This window comes from Sciurus carolinensis, chromosome 6 (assembly GCF_902686445.1).
Source record: "Sciurus carolinensis chromosome 6, mSciCar1.2, whole genome shotgun sequence".
NCBI classification, from domain to species: Eukaryota; Metazoa; Chordata; class Mammalia; order Rodentia; family Sciuridae; genus Sciurus; species Sciurus carolinensis.
This window is the reverse complement of record NC_062218.1, coordinates 135,821,792-135,840,879: the sequence shown is the minus strand read 5'-3', so window position 1 is coordinate 135,840,879 and position 19,088 is coordinate 135,821,792. Positions and strand designations below refer to the sequence as shown.

General features: G+C 38.9%; 1 protein-coding gene across 1 annotated transcript in view; it reads left to right on the top strand.

Moving 5' to 3' along the window:
• Positions 1 to 19,088, top strand: part of Sec24a (SEC24 homolog A, COPII coat complex component) — an 87,912-nt gene that overhangs the window by 51,824 nt on the left and 17,000 nt on the right. Inside the window, 3 exon segments of the mRNA XM_047555124.1 lie at positions 116 to 274; positions 9,434 to 9,607; positions 12,292 to 12,402. Coding sequence (XP_047411080.1) covers positions 116 to 274; positions 9,434 to 9,607; positions 12,292 to 12,402 — 444 coding nt within the window.

Genomic DNA, 19,088 nt, shown 5'->3' with positions numbered 1-19,088 from the left:
AATATTCTTTTGACTTGAGAAGGTAGGGAAAAATTGAATCAAAGGACTGTACTTATTTTGGCATAGAAGTAGCAGATAATACCACTGTTTGAAAAATGTGTGTGTTCTCTTTCAGGGTGTATTTCTCGGTACTCAGCAGGTAGTGTCTATTACTATCCTTCTTACCATCATCAGCACAACCCAGTCCAAGTACAGAAATTACAGAAGGAACTACAGAGGTACCTCACTCGGAAGATTGGCTTTGAGGCAGTTATGAGGATTCGATGCACTAAAGGTGAGGATACGTTTTATTTTAAAACATAGGAGTAAATATTATTTTTGATATCAATAAATACAAGTTTTCACTTAGTTTAATCTTATAGGATTTGCCATTCTGGGCTGGGGATATAGCTCAGTTTGTAGCACAAGGCCCTGGGTTCAATCCACAGCACCACAAAAAAATAAATAAATAAAGGATTTGCCATTCTAAGATACTTTGCAGACTAGTATATGCAATTAAGGAGAGAGAATAAACACTATTAAAAAATAGGAACCTTTGTGAATATGTTAAAAATTTTAAAAATGGTGAATGTTATGCTGTATGAATTATTTAAGTTTTTTTAAAAAAGAGACCATGTTCCCCCAAAAAATAAAAGCTACTCAAGATGCTGAGGCAAGTTCAGGATCAGCCCAGGTAACAGAGCAAGACTCTGTCTCAAATAAATAAAAGATTTCCCACCACTATGGTTCAATAAGTGATATAAAAATTTCAGTCTCAGGAGGCTGAGACAGGAGGATCCTGAGTTCAAAACCAGCCTCAGCAAAAGCAAGGCCCTAAGCAATTCAGAGACACCCTTTCTCTAAATAAAACACAAAATAGGACTGGGGATGTGACTTAGTTGTTGAGTGCCCTGAGTTCAATCCCCAGTACGCCCACTCAAAAGAAAACAAACAAATACATGAATAAAATAAAATTTTCTTTGAGACAGGGTCTCAGTAAGTTGTGTAGGCTGACCTTGAACTTGAGATCCTCCTGCCTCAAAGAACTGCTGGGATTACAGGCATAAACTACTGTACCTGTTTTTGTTTGTTTTGTTTTTAACCAAATCTCAGATACCTACTTTTATTTATTTATTTATTTTTATAAATCTGAAGTTGTCATTTTTCTTTTTTTCTTTTAATTTTTTTTTTTTTATTTTTACAGACTGCATTTTGATTCATTGTACACAAATGGGGAAACACTTTTCATTTCTGTCGTTGTACACAGTGTAGATTCACACCATTCATGTAATCATAAATATACATATAATACTGTCTGTCTCATTCTACTATCTTTCCTTTCCCCACCCCTTCCTGCCCCATTTTCTTCTACAACATCAAAAGTTCCTTCATTCTTCTCTCTGCACCCCTGCCACACCCCCTCGTTATGTATCATCATCCACTTATCAGAGAAAACATTTAGCTTTGGGTGTTTTGGGCTTGTCTTATTTCACTTAGCATGATATTTTCCAACTTCATCCATTTACCAGCAAATGCCATAATTTTATTCTTTATGGCTGAGTAATATTCCATTGTGTATATATACTACAGTTTTTTATCCATTCATCAATTGAAGGGCATCTTGGTTGGCTCCACAATCTAGCTATTGTGAATTGAGCTGTTATGAATATTGATGTGGTTGCATCACTGTAGTATGCCGATTTTAAGTCCTTTGGGTATAAACCGAGGAGTGGGATAGCTGGGTCAAATGGTGGGTCCATTCCAAATTTTCTAAGGAATCTCCATACTGCTTTCCAGAGTGGCTGAACCAGTTTACCACTCCACCAGCAAAGTATGAGTGTGCCTTTTTCCCCACATCCACACCAACACTTATTATTGCTTTTGTTCTTGATAATAGCCATTCTAATTGGAGTTAGATGAAATCTTAGGGTGGTTTTAATTTGCATTTCTCTAATTACTAGGGATGATGAGCACTTTTTCATATATTTGTTGGTCACAGACACTTCTGTGAAGTGTCTGCCCAGTTCCTTAGCCCATTTATTGATTGGGTTCTTCATATTTTTGGTGTAAAGTTTTTTAAGTTCTTTATAAACTTTGGAGATTAGGACTGTATCTGAGGTGTGTGTGGAAAAGGTTTTCTCCCACTCTGTAGACTGTCTTCACATTATTGATTGTTTCCTTTGCTGAGAAAAAGCTTTTTAGTTTCAATCTATCCCATTTATTGATTCTTGCTTTTATTTCTTGAGCTATGGGGGTCTTGTTAAGGAAGTCTAGTCCTAAGCCAATGTGATAGAGATTTGTACCTACTTTTTCTTCTGTAAGTTGCAGGGTCTCAGGTCTGATTCCTAGATCCTTGATCCATTTTGAGTTGAGTTTTGTACAGGGTTAGAGATAGGGGTTTAATTTCATTTTACTGTGTATGGATTTCCAGTTTTGCCAGCACTATTTGTTGAAGAGGCTATCTTTTCTCCATTGTAAGTTTTTGGCACCTTTGTCTAGTATGAGGTTACTGTACTTATGTGGGTATGTCTCCATGTCTACTATCCTGTACCATTGGTCTACCTGTCTATTTTGGTGCCAATACCATGCTGTTTTTGTTACTATTGCTCTATAGTAGAGTTTAAGGTTTGGTATAGTGATACTTTCTGCCCAGGATTGCTTTGGCTATTCTGAGTCTTTTGTTCTTCCAGATGAATTTTGTGATTGCTTTCTCTATTTCTGTGAGAAATGTCATTGGGATTTTAATTGGAATTGTGTTAAATCTGTATAGCACCTTTGGAAGTATGACCATTTTGATAATATTAATTCTGCCTGTCCAAGAACATGGGAGATCTTTCCATCTTCTATGGTCTTCTTCAATTTCTTTCTTTAATGTTCTATAGTTTTCATTTCAGAGCTCTTTCACCTCTTTGGTTAGATTGATTCCCAAGTATTTTATTTTTTTGAGGCTATTGTGAACCGAGTTGTTTTCCTCATATCCCTTTTAGATGTTTCTTCACTTATGAATAAAAATGCTTTAGATTCATGCATGTTGATTTTATATCCTGCTATTTCGCTGAATTCATTTATGAGGTCTCTAAGTTTTCTGGTAGAGTTTTTTGAATCCTCTAAATATAGAATCATGTCATCAGCAAATAGTGACCGCTTGAGTTCTTTTCCTATTCGTCTCCCTTTAATTTCTTTGGTCTGTCTAATTGCTCTGGCTAGTATTTTCAACTATGATGTTGAATAGAAGTGGTGAAAGAGTGCTTCCCTGTCTTTTTCCAGTTTTTAAAAGGAGTGCTTTCAGTTTTTCTCCATTAAGACTGTGGGCTTAGCATTAATAGGCTTTACAATGTTCAGGTATTTTCCTACTATTTTTTTCTAGTGTTTTGAGCATGAAGGGGTGTTGTATTTTGTTAAACACTTTCTCAGCATCTATTGAAATAATCATATGGTTCTTTGCCTTAAGTCTATTGTTGTGATGAATTACATTTATTGATTTCCAGATGTTGAACCAACCTTGCATCCCTGGGATGAACCCCACTTAATCGTGGTGCACTATCTTCTTAATGTATTTGTATGCAATTTGCCAGAATTTTAGCAGGGGAGCACAGCTACTCGTATACCCTTGACCGAAAAAACTGTCCTCCTCTATCGGGGAAGGTCGTCCTCTTCTACCGAGCACACAGCTTTAGGAGGGACGTACATGGAGTGGTGAGGAAGGAAGGGGACACCTGCCTAGCCAGCCAGATCAGCCGAATCAACCCTGGCAATCAGTGGGGTGACAGATGTTGCAGCCAGATCGCCCTTACATCCAATTTGCCAGAATTTTGTTAAGGATTTTTGCATCTATATTCATCAGAAATATTGGTCTAAAATTTTCTTTCTTTGTTGTGTCTTTGTCTGATTTTGGTATCAGAGTGATTCTAGCTTCATAGAATGGGTTTGGAAGGGTTCTCTCCTTATCTATTTCCTGGAATACTTTGAGAAGTATTGAAATGAGTTCTTCTTTGAAGGTCTTGTAGAGTTCAGCTAAGAATTCGTCTGGTCCTGGACTTTTCTTGGTTGGTAGACTTTTGTTGTCTTCTTCTGTTTCATTGCTTGATATTGATCTTTTTAAATTGGGTATGTCCTCCTGGTTCAGTTTGGGAGGAGCATATGTCTCTAGAAATTTGTAGATGTCTTCAGTATTTTCTGTTTTGTTGGAGTATAGATTTTCAAAGTAGCTTCTCATTATGTTATGTATTTCTGTTTTTATCACAAATTTTAGTAATTTTTCTCTCTCCTCTTTGTTAGTGTGGCTAAGGGTTTATCTATTTTGTTTACTTTTTCAAAGAATCAACTTTTTGTTTTGTCAATTTTTTGGACTCTTTCTTTCGTTTCAACTTCATTGATTTCAGCTCTGATTTTAATTATTTCCTGTCTACTACTACTTTTGATGTTGTTCCGGTCTTCTTTTTCTAGAACTTTGCCATGTAATGTTATAGATCATTTAGTTGTTGACTTTTTATTCTTTTCTTGAATATGCTCCATGTAATGAATTTTCCGCTTAGTACTGCTTTTATAGTGTCCCAGAGATTTTGATATGTTGTATCATCATTCTCATTTACCTCTAAGAATTTTTTTATCTCCTCTCTGATGTTTTCTGTTATCCATGCTTCATTCAGTAGCATATTATTTAGTCTTCAGGTGTTGGAGTAATTTTTGTTTTTATTTTGTCATTGATTTCTAATTTCATTCCATTATAATCTGATAGAACACAACATAGTATCTATTTTTTTGCATTTACTAAAGGCTGCTTTGTGGCATAACATATGGTCTAATTTTGAGAAGGTTCCATGTGCCGCTGAGAAGAAAGTGTATTCGTTCATTGATGGGTGGAATATTCTATATATATCTGTTAAGTGTAAGTTATTGATTGTGTTATTGAGTTCTATGGTTTCTTTGTTTAGTTTTTGTTTGAAAGATCTATCCAGTGTTGACAGTGGTGTGTTAAAGTCACCCAGAATTATTATGTTGTGGTTCTTTTGATTCCTGGAATTGAAAAGGATTTGTTTGATGTACATGGATGTGCCATTGTTTGGGGCATAAATATTTATGATCATTGTATCTTCCTGATTTATGGTTCCCTTAAGCAGTATGAAATGTCCTTCTTTATTCCTTCTGACTAACTTTGGCTTGAAGTCCACTTTATCTGAAATAAGGATGGAAACCCCAGCTTTTTTCCTGAGTCCATGTGCATGGTAGGTTTTTCCCCATCCTTTCACCTTTAGTCTGTGGATGTCCTTTTCTATGAGATGAGTCTCTTGAAGGCAGCATATCGTTGGGTCTTTCTTTTAATCCATTCTGCCAGTCCGTGTCTTTTTTTTTTTTTTTTTTTATTGATAGACCTTTATTTTATTCATTTATTTATATGTGGTGCTGAGAATTGAACCCAGTTCTTCACACATGCCAGATGAGTGCTCTACCCCTGAACCACAACCCCAACCCCAGTCTGTGTCTTTTGATTGATGAGTTTAGGCCATTAACATTCAGGATTATATTGAGATATGATTTGTATTCCCAATCATTTGGGCTTATTTTTGTTTTTTAACTTGACTTGGTTTCTCCTTTGATTGGTTTTTCCTTTAAGGTAGTTCCTCCCTTTGCTGACCTTCATTGTTGTTTTTCATTTCCTCCTCATGGAATATTTTGCTGAGAATGTTCTGTAGCACAGACTTTCTATTTGTAAATTCTTATTACTTTTGTTTATCATGGAAGGAATTTATTTTGTCTTCAATTCTGAAGGTTAGTTTTGCTGGGTATAGTATTCTTGGTTGGCAACCATGTTCTTTCAGAGCTTGAAATATGTTGTTCCAGGCCCTTCTAGCTTTTAGGGTCTTGGCTGAGAAATCTGCTGATATCCATATTGGTTTCCCCCTATATGTAATCTTATGCTTTTCTCTCACAACCTTCAAAATCCTATCTTTATTTTGTATGTTAGGCATTTTCATTATAATGTGCCTTGGTGTGGATCTGTTGTAATTTTGTGCATTTGGTGTTTTGTAAGCCTCTTGTATTTGATTTTCCATTTCATTCTTCAGGTTTGGGAAATTTTCTGATGTTATTTCATTGAATAGGTTGTTCATTACTTTGGTTTGTATCTCTGTGCCTTCCTTAATCCAGATAATTGTTCAATTTGGTTTTTTCATGATATCCCAAGTTCTTGGAGGTTCTGTTCATGATTTCTTACCATCTTCTCTGTTAGGGCAACTTTACTTTCAAGATTAAATATTTTGTCTTCATTGCTGAGGTTCTGTCTTCCAAGTGTTCTAAGTCTGTTGGTGATGTTTTCTATTGAATTTTTTATTTGGTTTATTGTTTCCTTCATTTCAAGAATTTTTTTTTTTTTTTTAGAATCTCTCTTTGTTGAAATGATCTTTTGCTTCCTGCAGTTGCTCTTTCAACTACTCATTGGAGTGATCATTGTCTGCATTTGCTCTCTTATCTCATCCTTTGCTTCATGAATCATTTTAATTATGTATATTCTGAACTCTTTTTCTGACATTTTTTTCTACCATGCTGTCACTGGATTCTGTTAATATAGAATCTAGGTTTGTTTGGAACATTTTCTTCCCTTGTTTTTTCATGTTGTTCATGTATCCTCCCCTCTAGCAGTGCAGATCTGTGGTATTGCAGTTTCCCCTCCATAGGTTTATAGTGACCCTATAGGTTTCCAAAACCTCTTCTTTAAGGGGGAGATCAATATTAGCAGCACCCAGTATAGACAATATGCAGCCCTAAACCAAATAGCCCCTATGAGTATGTTAACAATATTGTCACAATAAACAGAGAGGATGAGTTCAATTATTATCTACAGTATAACAAACAAATTTACAATAAGGTCTTCAGTTTCTAATGGAGGACTAGAGGATGGAAAGGGGTGTAGGATATAACTGTTAATAGGATAAGAAAAGAGTAAAGAAGCTCTAGATCGCAGAAAGAGTGAAAGTGTAATCAAAAGAAGTTCATTGTTAGCATGAGAAAAGGGAGAAAGAGACCCTGAGGAAACAGATAAATAAAAGGAAAATTGAGCAAAAAAAGTAAAGAAATAAAAAACTTTAAGATTTTCAAAAAGGAGAAGAAAAAAAATGTACACTATAACAGTCATATAGTATTCAAGCCTCCCAGTCTTTAGTAGCCTGATGCACGTGAGGTACCTTTCAATGAGCTTCTAGTCTCCATCAGGTGTCTCAGGATGGGATTTGCCCCACCTAAAGATGGGAACTTCTGCTACCAGGATAATCCAAGATGACTGCTCTGGCTTCTAAATGTGTTAGCAAATGGGGAGCTGCAACTCGGGGCGTGGTTGTGGTGTGTGTGGGGGGGTCCTGCAGGTGTGGTATGGTTGGTTGTGCAGGGGTCCTGGAAGCAGGGTGTGCTCAGTCTGGTTGAGGGGTCCTGGTGGTGGGGCGTGGTCAGTCAGTCAGGTGGTCCTGGAGGCAGGGTGCAGTCGCTTGGGCTGAGGGTCCTGGAGACGGGACTTGGTCAATTCAGCCGGGTTCCTGCAGGTTCTGTCTGTTATCTCAAAATGGCGGCAGCCACGTGTAACCAAATCTGTGGGTACTGTGACAGTGGACTTCCAGGCAACAGCAGAAGCTGGTGATCCACTGGCAGTCTGCATTCGGTCTGCTGGCTACTGCTGGACGATCTGCAGACGGATCACAGGTGGTGGGTGATGAGTAGGTGAAAGACAGGCAATGTATAGGCAAGAGGCAGGCAAACTGGCAAATGGCGGATGATAGGCGCCAGTCAGAGAGCAATCTGCACTCAAAAAGTAGTCAGGCTGTATGCTGTCAGGCTGTAGGTGATCACAGTGGACAAATGGGATAAACAGCAGGGAATTAATAAGCAGCAAAGACTGCCTCACAGAGAAACAGATATCCTCTGCTTGAAACCCTAGTTAAGAGCTACAAGGAATGCAGCCTGCCTCTAGTCCACCATCTTGGATCTCCCTCCTGTTTTTTTTTTTTTTTTTTTTTTTTTTGTTTTTGTTTTTGTTTTTTTTTAGACTAGGTTTATTTTTGGCTCATGGTTTGGAGGTTTCAGTGCACACAGTTTTCAGATTGATTGACTCCATTGCAGTGCTGGGGATTGAACCCAGGGCCTTGTGCTTGCAAGACAAGCACTCTACCAACTGAGCTATCTCCCCAGCCCCTCCCTCCTGTTTTTATACATACAGATCTGCACCCTTTTCTTGTTTGCGACTTTTGTTTTAAAGTTGGTTTTTACTTCATCTGCATATGTATATCTGTTTTTCTTCCAAAAAGAATAAATACATTATTGGTAAAGCTAAACTCCTGTATTGGCTTTAGTGTGGGGGCACACAGGCATATGTGCACTCACACACACATGTATATATTTTCACTCTGCCCTTAAGTAGTTACTGTAGCCACTTTGTTATATTAGGTTTTTCTGTACATTTACATACTTAAGTATAATGTGTTCTATTTCCATAAATAGTTATTTTCACTCATTTGTTCCTTCTTAGAATTTATTGCCAAGAAACTTACTCCTTTTTTTGGTTGTTTTTCAGTACTGGGATTTGAACTCAATGGCTCTTTACCACTGAGCTATGTCACCAGCCCTTTTTTTCTTTTTATCTGGAGACAGGGTCCTTGCTTAGTTGCCGAGGTTGTCTCAAACTTGCACTCCTCCTGCCTCAGCCTCCCAAGTTGCTAGGATTATAGGCATGAGCAGCTGTAGTGGGTGCTTACTCAATAACTCTTGAAAATTCATTAATTTTAGTTCATGTAAAATTATCTCATCCTGGTTTTCACCAGAATAAACAAATTACAATTTAGTTATTTTCCTACTGATAACCATTTTTAAATATTTTGCTGTTACACATAGATCTGTTTAAAATTATTTTATACATACATATGTGGCCTGTTTAAGATTATTTTATACATATAAATATTTTATATATTTTCACTCTGCCCTTAAATGTGGCCCTTAAATGAGTCTATAGGTTAAATTCTTAAATAAGAGATTGGTAAAGTCAAAATAAGTATTCATTTAAAATTTTCATAGATACTACCAAATTATTCTCCAAAATAATTTTTGAAAATTTGTATTCTCACCCTAATTTAAGAAGATACCTATAGTCAGGTGTGGTGGCATGTATTTGTGATCCCAGTAACTCAGGAAACTGAGACAGGAGGATTGAGTTCAAGGCCAGCCTTAGCAACTTAGTGAGATCTTGTCTAAAAATAAAAAATAAAAAGGCCTGGGATATGGCTTAGTGGTTAAGTACCCCGGGGTTCAATCCCCAGTGCCAAAAAAAAGGAAGACAACAGTTATTACTCCTCAACCTCATTCAGTACTGTGTAGTATATGAACTTTTTTTACTATCTAATAAATGACTAGGATAAAATGTAAATATCTACATATAGATATATAAAAGTCATTTTGATGATTTTTTTTCTCTTAGGTCTTTCCATTCATACCTTCCATGGGAATTTCTTTGTTAGGTCAACAGACTTACTGTCTTTGCCCAATGTCAATCCAGATGCTGGATATGCAGTACAGATGTCAGTAGAAGAAAATCTTACTGACACTCAGTTGGTTTCTTTTCAGTCAGCACTCTTGTATACATCAAGCAAAGGTATGTTTTTTGTTTGTTTTAATTATTATAAAAACCATGAGCTCTATCCTCTTAAACTATATGCACAATATTATATTAAAGTTTTTTGGTGTGGTAATGTACTCTGTGGCCTATAATAAACTCTTCTTTGGAGGTAGTATCTTTTAAGCCATAAGAGCTTTGTTACTGTTATTGGTAAAGCCAACATGTTTGACTTTAATTTTGTAAATTATTTTATTTATTCATTTATTTCACAGATACTTATTGAGTGTCTGCTATGTATCAAACACTCTGGTTTATCAGTTGAAAAATTCCTTTGTACAATTTAATAGGCAGTCAGATAGTTAATAGGATAAATAATATAACAGTTGCTCTTTCACGATAGAATTGACCAGAAAGGTCTCACAGAGGTAGTATTTAAGTTTTGAAAGAACTGATACTAAAACACTTTTTGTGTGTGTGTGTGTGTGTGTGTGTGTGTGTGTGTGTGTGTGTCACTGGGGATTGGACCAAGGATGCTCTACCACTGAGTTATATCCCCAGCCTTTTTTATTTTATTCTATTTTTATTTATTTATTTATTTATTTATTTATTTATTTATTTATTTATTTATTTATTTTTGGGTGCTGGGGATCAAACTCAGGGCCTTGTGCTTACAAGGCAAGCACTCTACCAACTGAGCTATCTCCCCAGCCCCTATTTATTTATTTTTGAGACAAGTTCGCACTCAGTTGCCGAGGCTTATCTCTAATTTGTGATCCTCCTGTCACTGGTGGGCACCACCACATTTGGCTTATTTTTCTTTTGAAATGCGGTCTTGCTATATTACCCAGGCAGGCCTCAAACTTCTGGACTCAAGCAATCCTCCCACCTCAGTCTCACAACTAGCTGGGACTATAGGTACATACTACCACACCTGACCATCAGAAAACACTTTTTTATTGTTTATTTTTGGGGGTACTAGGCATTGAACTCAGGGGCACTCAACTACTGAGTCACATCCCCAGCCCTATTTTATATTTTATTTAGAAACAAGATCTCATTGCTTAGTGCCTCGCTTTTGCTAAGGCTGGCTTTGAACTGATTCTCCTGCCCCAGCCTCCCTGACCACTGGGATTACAGGAGTGCACCACTGCACCTGACTCAGAAAACACTTTTTAAGGTGTTCCTAATTTATAATTTCTGTTTTAATCAAAAATGATAAAAGGCATGTTAAATTTACTTTTTTACTTTAAAGATTTTTTACTCCCACCCTGTTTCACCTCCTTAATTTTGGGGGAGACTTTCTGTACTATATGTGCTCAATCTTTACAACCCCTCCCAAGTCTATGAAAAGTGTATAGTAAGGACACTTTAATAAAAATCTTTAAGAGGAATGTTCTGTATGATTATAATTAGTATGACACACTGTAAATGTAAAATTAAGATGTATATCTATCTCTAGGTACCATTTTTTATTTAACAAAAAATTCAGCTCAGTCCCTTTTCTGCTCATTTTAAAAATTATAATTGATATATGGTAAAAGGCAATTTTTTTTTTTTTTTTTTGGTGCTGGGGATCGAACCCAGGGTCTTGTGCTTGCAAGGCAAGCACTCTACCGACTGAGCTATCTCCCCAGCCCCAAAGGCAATTATTTTTATTTATTTATTTTTTTTGTGGTGGTACCCAGGATCAAACCCCAGGGCTTCATGCACACCAAGCACATACTCTGCTCTTGAGCTACCTCTCCAGCTGAATGCACCATTTTTGTTTTTGGTTTTGTTTTTTTGTTGATGTTATTTGGTTTTTTTTGCAGTGCTAGAGATTGAACCCAGGGCCTAAAGCATGCTAGGCAAGTGTTCTACCTGTGAGCTATATCACTGGCCCTTTTCTACTTTATTTTGAGACAAGGGCTGACTAAGTTGCACAGGCTAGAGTCAAACTCACAATTATGCCTCAGCTTCACAAGCAGCTGAAATTACATGTGTGTACCACTGGCTCAGCTGATTGAACCATTTTGAATGTAAAGTTCCACAAGTTTTGACAAATGTATCCTGTTAACCATCACCATAATAAAGACATTATAATTGGTTCCATCCTTCTCAGCATCACCCTTTGCTTTTGTAATCATTCTCTCTCCCATCACCAATCTCTAGTAACCACTAAGAGTTTTGTCTTGCAGGAATGTCATAAAAATTGAATCATATGCAGGTTGAATATCTCTTATCTGAAATGCTTAGGACTAGAAGTGTTTTTGATTTAGGATTTTTTTCAAATGTGGGGAGATTTGCATATACCAAATGAGATACTTGGGTATAGGATCCAATGTTTAACAAAATTTAAATTTCATATACAACGTACACACAAAAATTTCTTTCTGTGTTTAGTTTTTCTGTACTTTAAATGTCAAAATAGGCTATAAAACAAGCAAGAGTAGTGATGTCTTATGTGTATTAACTCAAAAATTTTATTGCCAAAAGAAATAACCAAAAAGTTTAGAAGAGATTTATAAAATCTCTTCATATTTTCATTTAACTACAATCACTGTTTTTTGTTTTGTAATAACTTGAACAAAAAGAATTTTATGTTAAAAAAAGGCTTTAGTGCTCACCAACTAAAATTTTGATGTCTCTGCTTCCTGTAACTACTTGGTTTTTCAGTTGTGGTGACTTTCACATAATCTTTTTTGTATATTGTTGTGCCTTACCATCATGTTTTCCCAAAGGTGAAAGAAGAATTCGTGTCCATACTTTGTGTTTGCCAGTAGTTTCAACTCTAAATGAAGTCTTTCTTGGAGCAGATGTTCAAGCAATTTCAGGATTATTGGCCAATATGGGTAAGAGTTGTTACCACTTGTAAATATTTTGCAAATCCACCTAATTTTGTTTTTTTTTAAATGTAACTAACTTTACAGGTTTCCCTGTTTGGGTGCTTGTAACTATTTCAATGAAAAGATCTACTGCTATGACTTCACCCATTGTAGTTGTACAATTTCATTGTTTTAAGAATGTTTACAGTTATAAAGTCATCACCACAATCTAATTTTAGAACATTTTTATCACCCAAAAAAAATCTCATTCCCATTAGCAGTTAGTGCCCACTCCTTCCTCCATCTCTCACTGGCCTTAAACAACCACTTAACTGCTTTTTCTTTATATTTCTCTCTTTTGGACTCAACCATATCTTATAGAATGTTTAATATTAATGCTTATTGCCGCCGCGCCGCAGAGTCGCGCACGTGTGGGGCGTGAGGAGGCATGGATCCCGGCGGCCAGTGCGGTAGCCTGCCCAGCGGGCCTAGCCTGAAGCACCAGACCGACCCCTCTTACGGGGTCCCTCCCGAGCAGCAGAAGGCGGCGCTGCAGGAGCTGACGCGGGCGCACGTGGAGTCCTTCAACTACGCTGTGCGCTAGGGGCTCAGCCACGCGGTGCAGGTGCACTGGTGGTCTCCAGGCGCCAGGGCTGCGCCTGGCCGAGCCCGCCCACAGAGCCTGGGGCGAGAGGCGCCGGGAGCAGGAGGTGCGGGCGGCGCCGGGGAGGCCGGCTCGGCAGGACAAGGCCGTGGAGCAGCCCCAAGGCACGTGTGCTTGACGGTGCCCGGGAGAACCGGGCGCGGGGCTTGGCCTGCCGCCTGTCCACTCGACAAGGGGAAAGCGGGTTTGGTTCTGGACTTCATAGTGACTGCAAGCGGTAGTTTTTTAGGACGATGCGGAGAGGGTGGGGACGTGCCCATTCGAGGCGTGCTTTCCATCAGTCCCAACGCACACGCCTTCATCGCGCTTGGCTCCACTTCTGCAAAAGTGCCTTGGAAGCTTCTGAGCGGATCCGCAGGTGGACCGTGAGGGACAGGCCATCCCTCAGCTTTCGTGCCTTGGAGTTTGGAGGAGCGAAACTGCCAGGCGCCTGCTCCGATGAGGCCGGTGTTGAGGAAGGTGGAAATGAGTCCTCTGATGCTGGGTTTGGAAGCGTGGGGAGCGAGTGCCGGAGGGTGGTGGGGCGGCCTCCCCTAGTAAGCAGCCCCAGGGCTCCGGGCTCCGGGCTCCGGGCTCCAGGCCCCCGGGCCGAGGAGGGAAGAGGCAGCTCTTGGGTTTGAGTGTTTGAAGTGTTGCAGAAGTGGCGGAGACCCGAAAGCGGTCAGGGTCATCGCTTTTGGGAACTGCCTGCCAAGAAGATGTGCAGGCTACCGAGGCACGGGGAGCTGCAGTTTCCAGGCATTTTGGAAAAGTCCGGACTGTATGAGTTCAAGGGAAGAGGAGAGTGCCTTCTCTCCAGGGGAAGGGTAGGAGCAGGGGGCACGCAGATTCGGAGACACCACACTCTGCTGGTGGTGAGTAAGACGTGCGCCAGAGGAATGGAATGTGGAGAGCTTTGATTGCCAGTCTGATACTTATAAATAGTATTGGAGCCAACAGGACTTATTTGAAGATGGATGCTCCTTAATCTTTTTGAGAAAGACAAGAGTGATGGGAAATATTTGTGTGGTTCCCTGGACTCATAGCATCATGTAAATACAAGAAAAGTTATATCTTGTTGAAAGTTTATTGATGAAAAAAAAAAAAAGTTTATTGATGGAGTTTAATACAAATAATGATAAAAGAATCCAGGATTGAGATGATCAGGGAAGGTTTTGCCTTAAAAAAGGAGCTCCTATGCATGGAGGATTTTTTGTTTTTAAGTAAAGGAGTAATGTGCAGACTGGCAGTTCCCAAAGGCTTTTTTTTCTTTTAAAATCCTTAAGGGGCCCCCAAACAGCTTTTGTTTATCAGTATTTGCTTTATTAGAAATTAAACTTGAAAAAATTTAAATAGTAATTCATTTAAAAATAAAGCATTTAGGGCTGGGGATGTAGCTCAGTTGGTAGCATGCAGGCCTCGTGTGCACAAGTTCCTGGGTTCAATCCCCAGCACCACCAAAAAAAAAAAAAAAAAGCTTTTATTTATATTAGCTTTTTAAATGGAAAACATTTTCCACAGCAGAGAAGAAATCAGTAGGTGGATTGCATTTTTTAAATCTTCAAATGTCTGCTTATCAGAAGACAACAGGATTCTCATGTCTGCTGCTGCGTTTTGTCTGTGCAATATGTTCTCTCGGTTGAAGTAGGTGAAGAAAATTTGACCTTGCATAAATGATGACAGCTCATTGTAGCTGGAATTATAATGCTGTTTGAAAAGTTTCCCTAAGGAGAAAGTTCCCACCCAGACTTGGTAATGGCAAAGGAGAGAAGCGAGCAGCGCGGGTCGGACGGAAGCCCTGGTGGGCCAATATCTCTATGGTGTGGAAACTTCGCAAGCACCAACTTGAGGTAGAGGCTGGATTAGGGCCAGAGAGCGGTTATGGCGCTGGGCGCCCTGGGATGTGGTGTGTGGCACCCTGGGATGTGGTGTGTGGTGTGGAACAGAACGGAAGCCTTGGAAGTTCAGAACGTAGCGATGCGCGAAGTCCGGACACTAGCTGTCGGAAGAAGGGGCCTGAGACTGAAGAAGTTCCTGCCCCGGCTCGGCCTTGCCCGGTGCTGTCATCACCAGGATCGTCAAGGAGGCGCCACGGAGCCCCGGAGCACCAACCGCCAGCGTCTTGGTGCTGTTCGCCACGTCCTGTGCCAACAGCTTTGCAATGAAAGGGAAGCGCAAGACGCTCAGTGCCAGTGATGTGCTCTCAGCCATGGGAGAGATGGAGTTCCAGCGGCTCATTAAGCCCTTAAAAGAAGCTCTGGTAAGAAGGAAGCTTCCGAGCACAGGAAGGACAAAGACAAAACAACAGACTCAGAGGAGCAGGACGGGAGCATAGATGAGGACAGTAAAGAAGATGGGGAAAGCCTGGAAGAAGAAGAGGAGGACGCAGAGGTTGAATAGGGAGGGCAGACTGTGCATGGTGGAGCTGCCTCTACAGCGTGGCACATGTTTATGCAAAGCTTTTCCCTGTCTGCAGAGCAGGCAGAGTTTGATCTTCACCTGAGAAGATCAAAATAAAAACTGACTTGATCCCAAGACTCTTTGCCTGTCTAAAAAAGTAATGACTTCCGTGCTGCCTGCAGTGTTCCTTGTCACAGAGGCAGTGAAGGCTCAGAAACCTTGGAGTTTTGATCATGGTCAGCCTGTTGGATTGTACAATATTTGGCAATAGTAGCTTATTAAGAATGGTCAGAATGGGTTAGCTTTAAAAAAAAAAAAAAAACTACTAAAAGGCTGTGGGAGAATAATGAATTCTGTTGTTGGCCATCACTTGACGTTTACATTAGTTTGAGTTTCATGTCCTCTAATCCCACTTGGTTTTCAGTCCCTTTAGATTGCTTGTATGCATACTGCCTGTAGGATGGCTGCACTCTTCGGACATGTGCTTTAAATTAGCAGTATTGATTGGAGTTGGTCAAACAGGAATGCCAGTGTCTTACTTTTATAAAACAGATGACATAGTGTTAGAGGTCCCTCACCGTTTACTACTGTACAGCTTTGGGATTTATTGTCACCTGGAAGGTGCGGAACCCCAGGCTTTGTCTTCTCATACTCCACCTCCCAGACTGTGTCTTTGTCTTTTCTTTCTTTAATTCGTTGTGAGTTTCATACTTAATTTCCTCTAGGCACAGCTTTTTCCGTTTGTGTGTCTCACTTCCTTTCTCTCTTCTGATTCTTCTTTACTTTCTTTCCCTCCTTCTCTCACTTCATCCACAATCTAGGAATTCTTATTACCTGCTTAATATGCTAAAGTGCAGGTTTCTCAGATTCATTAGTTCTAATCTCGTATCTTAAAATTCTTTTGTAAAAAAACTCTGAACCTTGAGGGAAATCTGATAGTGCTTGTGAATTTAATCTCCCCCCCCCCCCCCAAACCCCCCCCCCCCCCAACTTCTCAGGTATTTCTGTGACCTTTCTTCGCCTTTTCTCTTTCCGTTCAGTGCTCCTGAGCACTTTTTTGTCTTAGTTGAGTGCTTGGGATTTGACAAGGTAGTGTGGTATGGTTTAACACTGTTAATTTGCTAAATAAATATAGTGGAAAGTTTGTTGATAAATGAAGACTGTTTTAAAGGTTAGAATGCTTTGTACACATAAAATATTCTTGCTTTAAAAAAAAATGTTCCGGGGCTGGGAATATAGCTCAGTTGGTAGAGTGCTTGCCTTGCAAGCACAAGGCCCTGGGTTCAATCCCCAGCACCACAAAAAAAAAAATGTTCCATAAAACATAATAAGATATTGATTTTTCTGAGTAGGTAAAGGTAAGTAAATTGCATAAATATAATAAGGAAGAAAGTGAATCTTTGAAGAATACTACAACATTAAATACCATGTTGCAATAAAAAAAAAAACAATAAGGCAAATGACCTTTAAAAACCTAGGAAAAAGGGCATTTATCATAATTCCAATTGCTCTGTTTTGCCTTTGAAGTAGTTTTAACCATTGTGTGAGTTCAAATTTACATGTCAGTCTTTTCAGAATACAGTTGATTTTCATTATTTGGTGATTCAGTATTTGCAAATTCACCCACTTGGTAAAATCTGCCTGCAGTCCCCTGATCCATACTTCCCAGCATGTCGTTGTACGCGTTCATGGCTGAGGTGCAGTAAGGTGGCTCTTTGCCTTGTTTCAAGTCCTCAGACCATGAGCAAGGATCCTTTTGCCATGTTTTTTACATTTTGTTGGTGATTTTGCTACTTGAAATGACCCCCAATAATAGGCTGTGCTGTGCTCTTTGGAAAAAATACACATTAGATGAGTTAGTGGTGTGGACTGAAGAGTCTGGTGTTAATGACATAGCAGCATACTTGTACATATAAAGTGTCCTTAAGCTGAGACACAGAAAGTAGAGTTACGACTTGATTGGTCAAGAAAAGGTTGCCACCAGAGGCTCCCAGGAGACTGCATTTTGCCTAGGAGCAATGGGTTCAGTATTGGCTGATTCAGTATTTGCAGTAGCTTTTTAGGCCATAACTATTATAAATAATGAGAACTGACAGTTTAGCTGTGATTTGAGAAAGCAGATCTCATGTTTTTTCAAACTAGTGTTTCACCTTAAACATGAAATGTCATAAATTTTATTTTTAAATATTAAATTGTTAGTACTAGCTTTAGGTAACTATTAAAAAATTTAGAAAAGGTTAAAAAAATTAATGCTTGGGGCTGGGGAGATAGCTCAGATGGTAGAGTGCTTGCCTTGTAAGCACAAGGCCCTGGGTTCGATCCCCAGCACCCAAAAAAAAAAAAAAAAAACAAAAACAAAAAAATTAATGCTTAAGAAAATGTGGTATATGAAGAATGACTTCATGACATTTGCTAGTAAATGGATAGATCTGGAGACTATCATGCAAAGTGAAATAAGCCAATCCCAAAACACCAAAGGTCAAATGTTTTTGTTGATATGGAGAAACTAACCCATAATAAGGGATGGTGGTGAGGGAATAGAACTTCAGTAGATTAGACAAAGGGGAATGAAGGGAAGGGAGGGGAGTTAGGAAAAAGAAAGATAGTGGGATAAATCTGACACAATTTTCCTATTACATATATAAATATGTATTATGTGTACATCCACAAAAATGGAGTCCTAATTAGAATAAGATAGTCCATGCTTGTATAATTATATAAAAATGGAGTCTACTGTCATATATAACTAAAAAGAACCAATAAAATGAAGAAAAATTAGTGTTTAATAAGGTTGTTCATTGGTGTTTTTAAATCAGCTCTGTTGCTCTGTATGTAAATTTGGTAACCAGAGATGGCAGTGTACTATAAATAATTTTAGACTTGGAGTCACAGAAATTGAGATTGAAAACCATTTTACTATCACATATATCTTCATAGCTTTGCCCAGATCATGATGGACACTAGGTGAAAACTTTCAAAGACTTTTACCTATCACTTCCATTTCAGATATTGCCCTTTTTTTTTTTGGTCCTGGGAATTGAACCAAGGCCCTTGCTAGGAAAGTGCTGTACCGCTGAACTATAACCCTAATCTCCTTCTTGATGTTTGTTTCTCCTTTTCAAATTCACAGAGTTTAACATCAGTTTGAGTCTTGTTACCTTTCTCCTTCAGGGAAGACTTTCACAGGACCCATTTTCTTCAAATTTAAATGTACCTTATAACAGGAATAGTTATGTTTTCTTTCTTTTATATATATATATATATATATTTTTTTTTTTTTTTTTTTTTTTTAAAGTCGTAGATGGCACAATACCTTTATTTATTTATGTGGTGCTGAGAATCGGACCCACTGCCTCAGATGTGCTAGGCAAGTGCTCTACCACTGAGCCACAACCCCAGCCCTAGTTATTGTCTTCTGAATTTCCTGTTGGGAAATTTTCTTTCATGGACCCTGGTAAAGGATCCAGTTCTTACTTTATAGTCTTACTGTGTTGTCAAAACTTGAAGATGGGCTGGGGATATAACTCAGTTGGTAGAGTGTTTGCCTAGCAGGCACAAGGCCCTGGGTTCAATCCTCAGCACCACCACCAAAAAAAAAAAAAAAAAAAAGTGAAGATCCTGGGCTGGACATGATGGCAGATGCCTATAATCCCAAGACTTATGAGGCTGA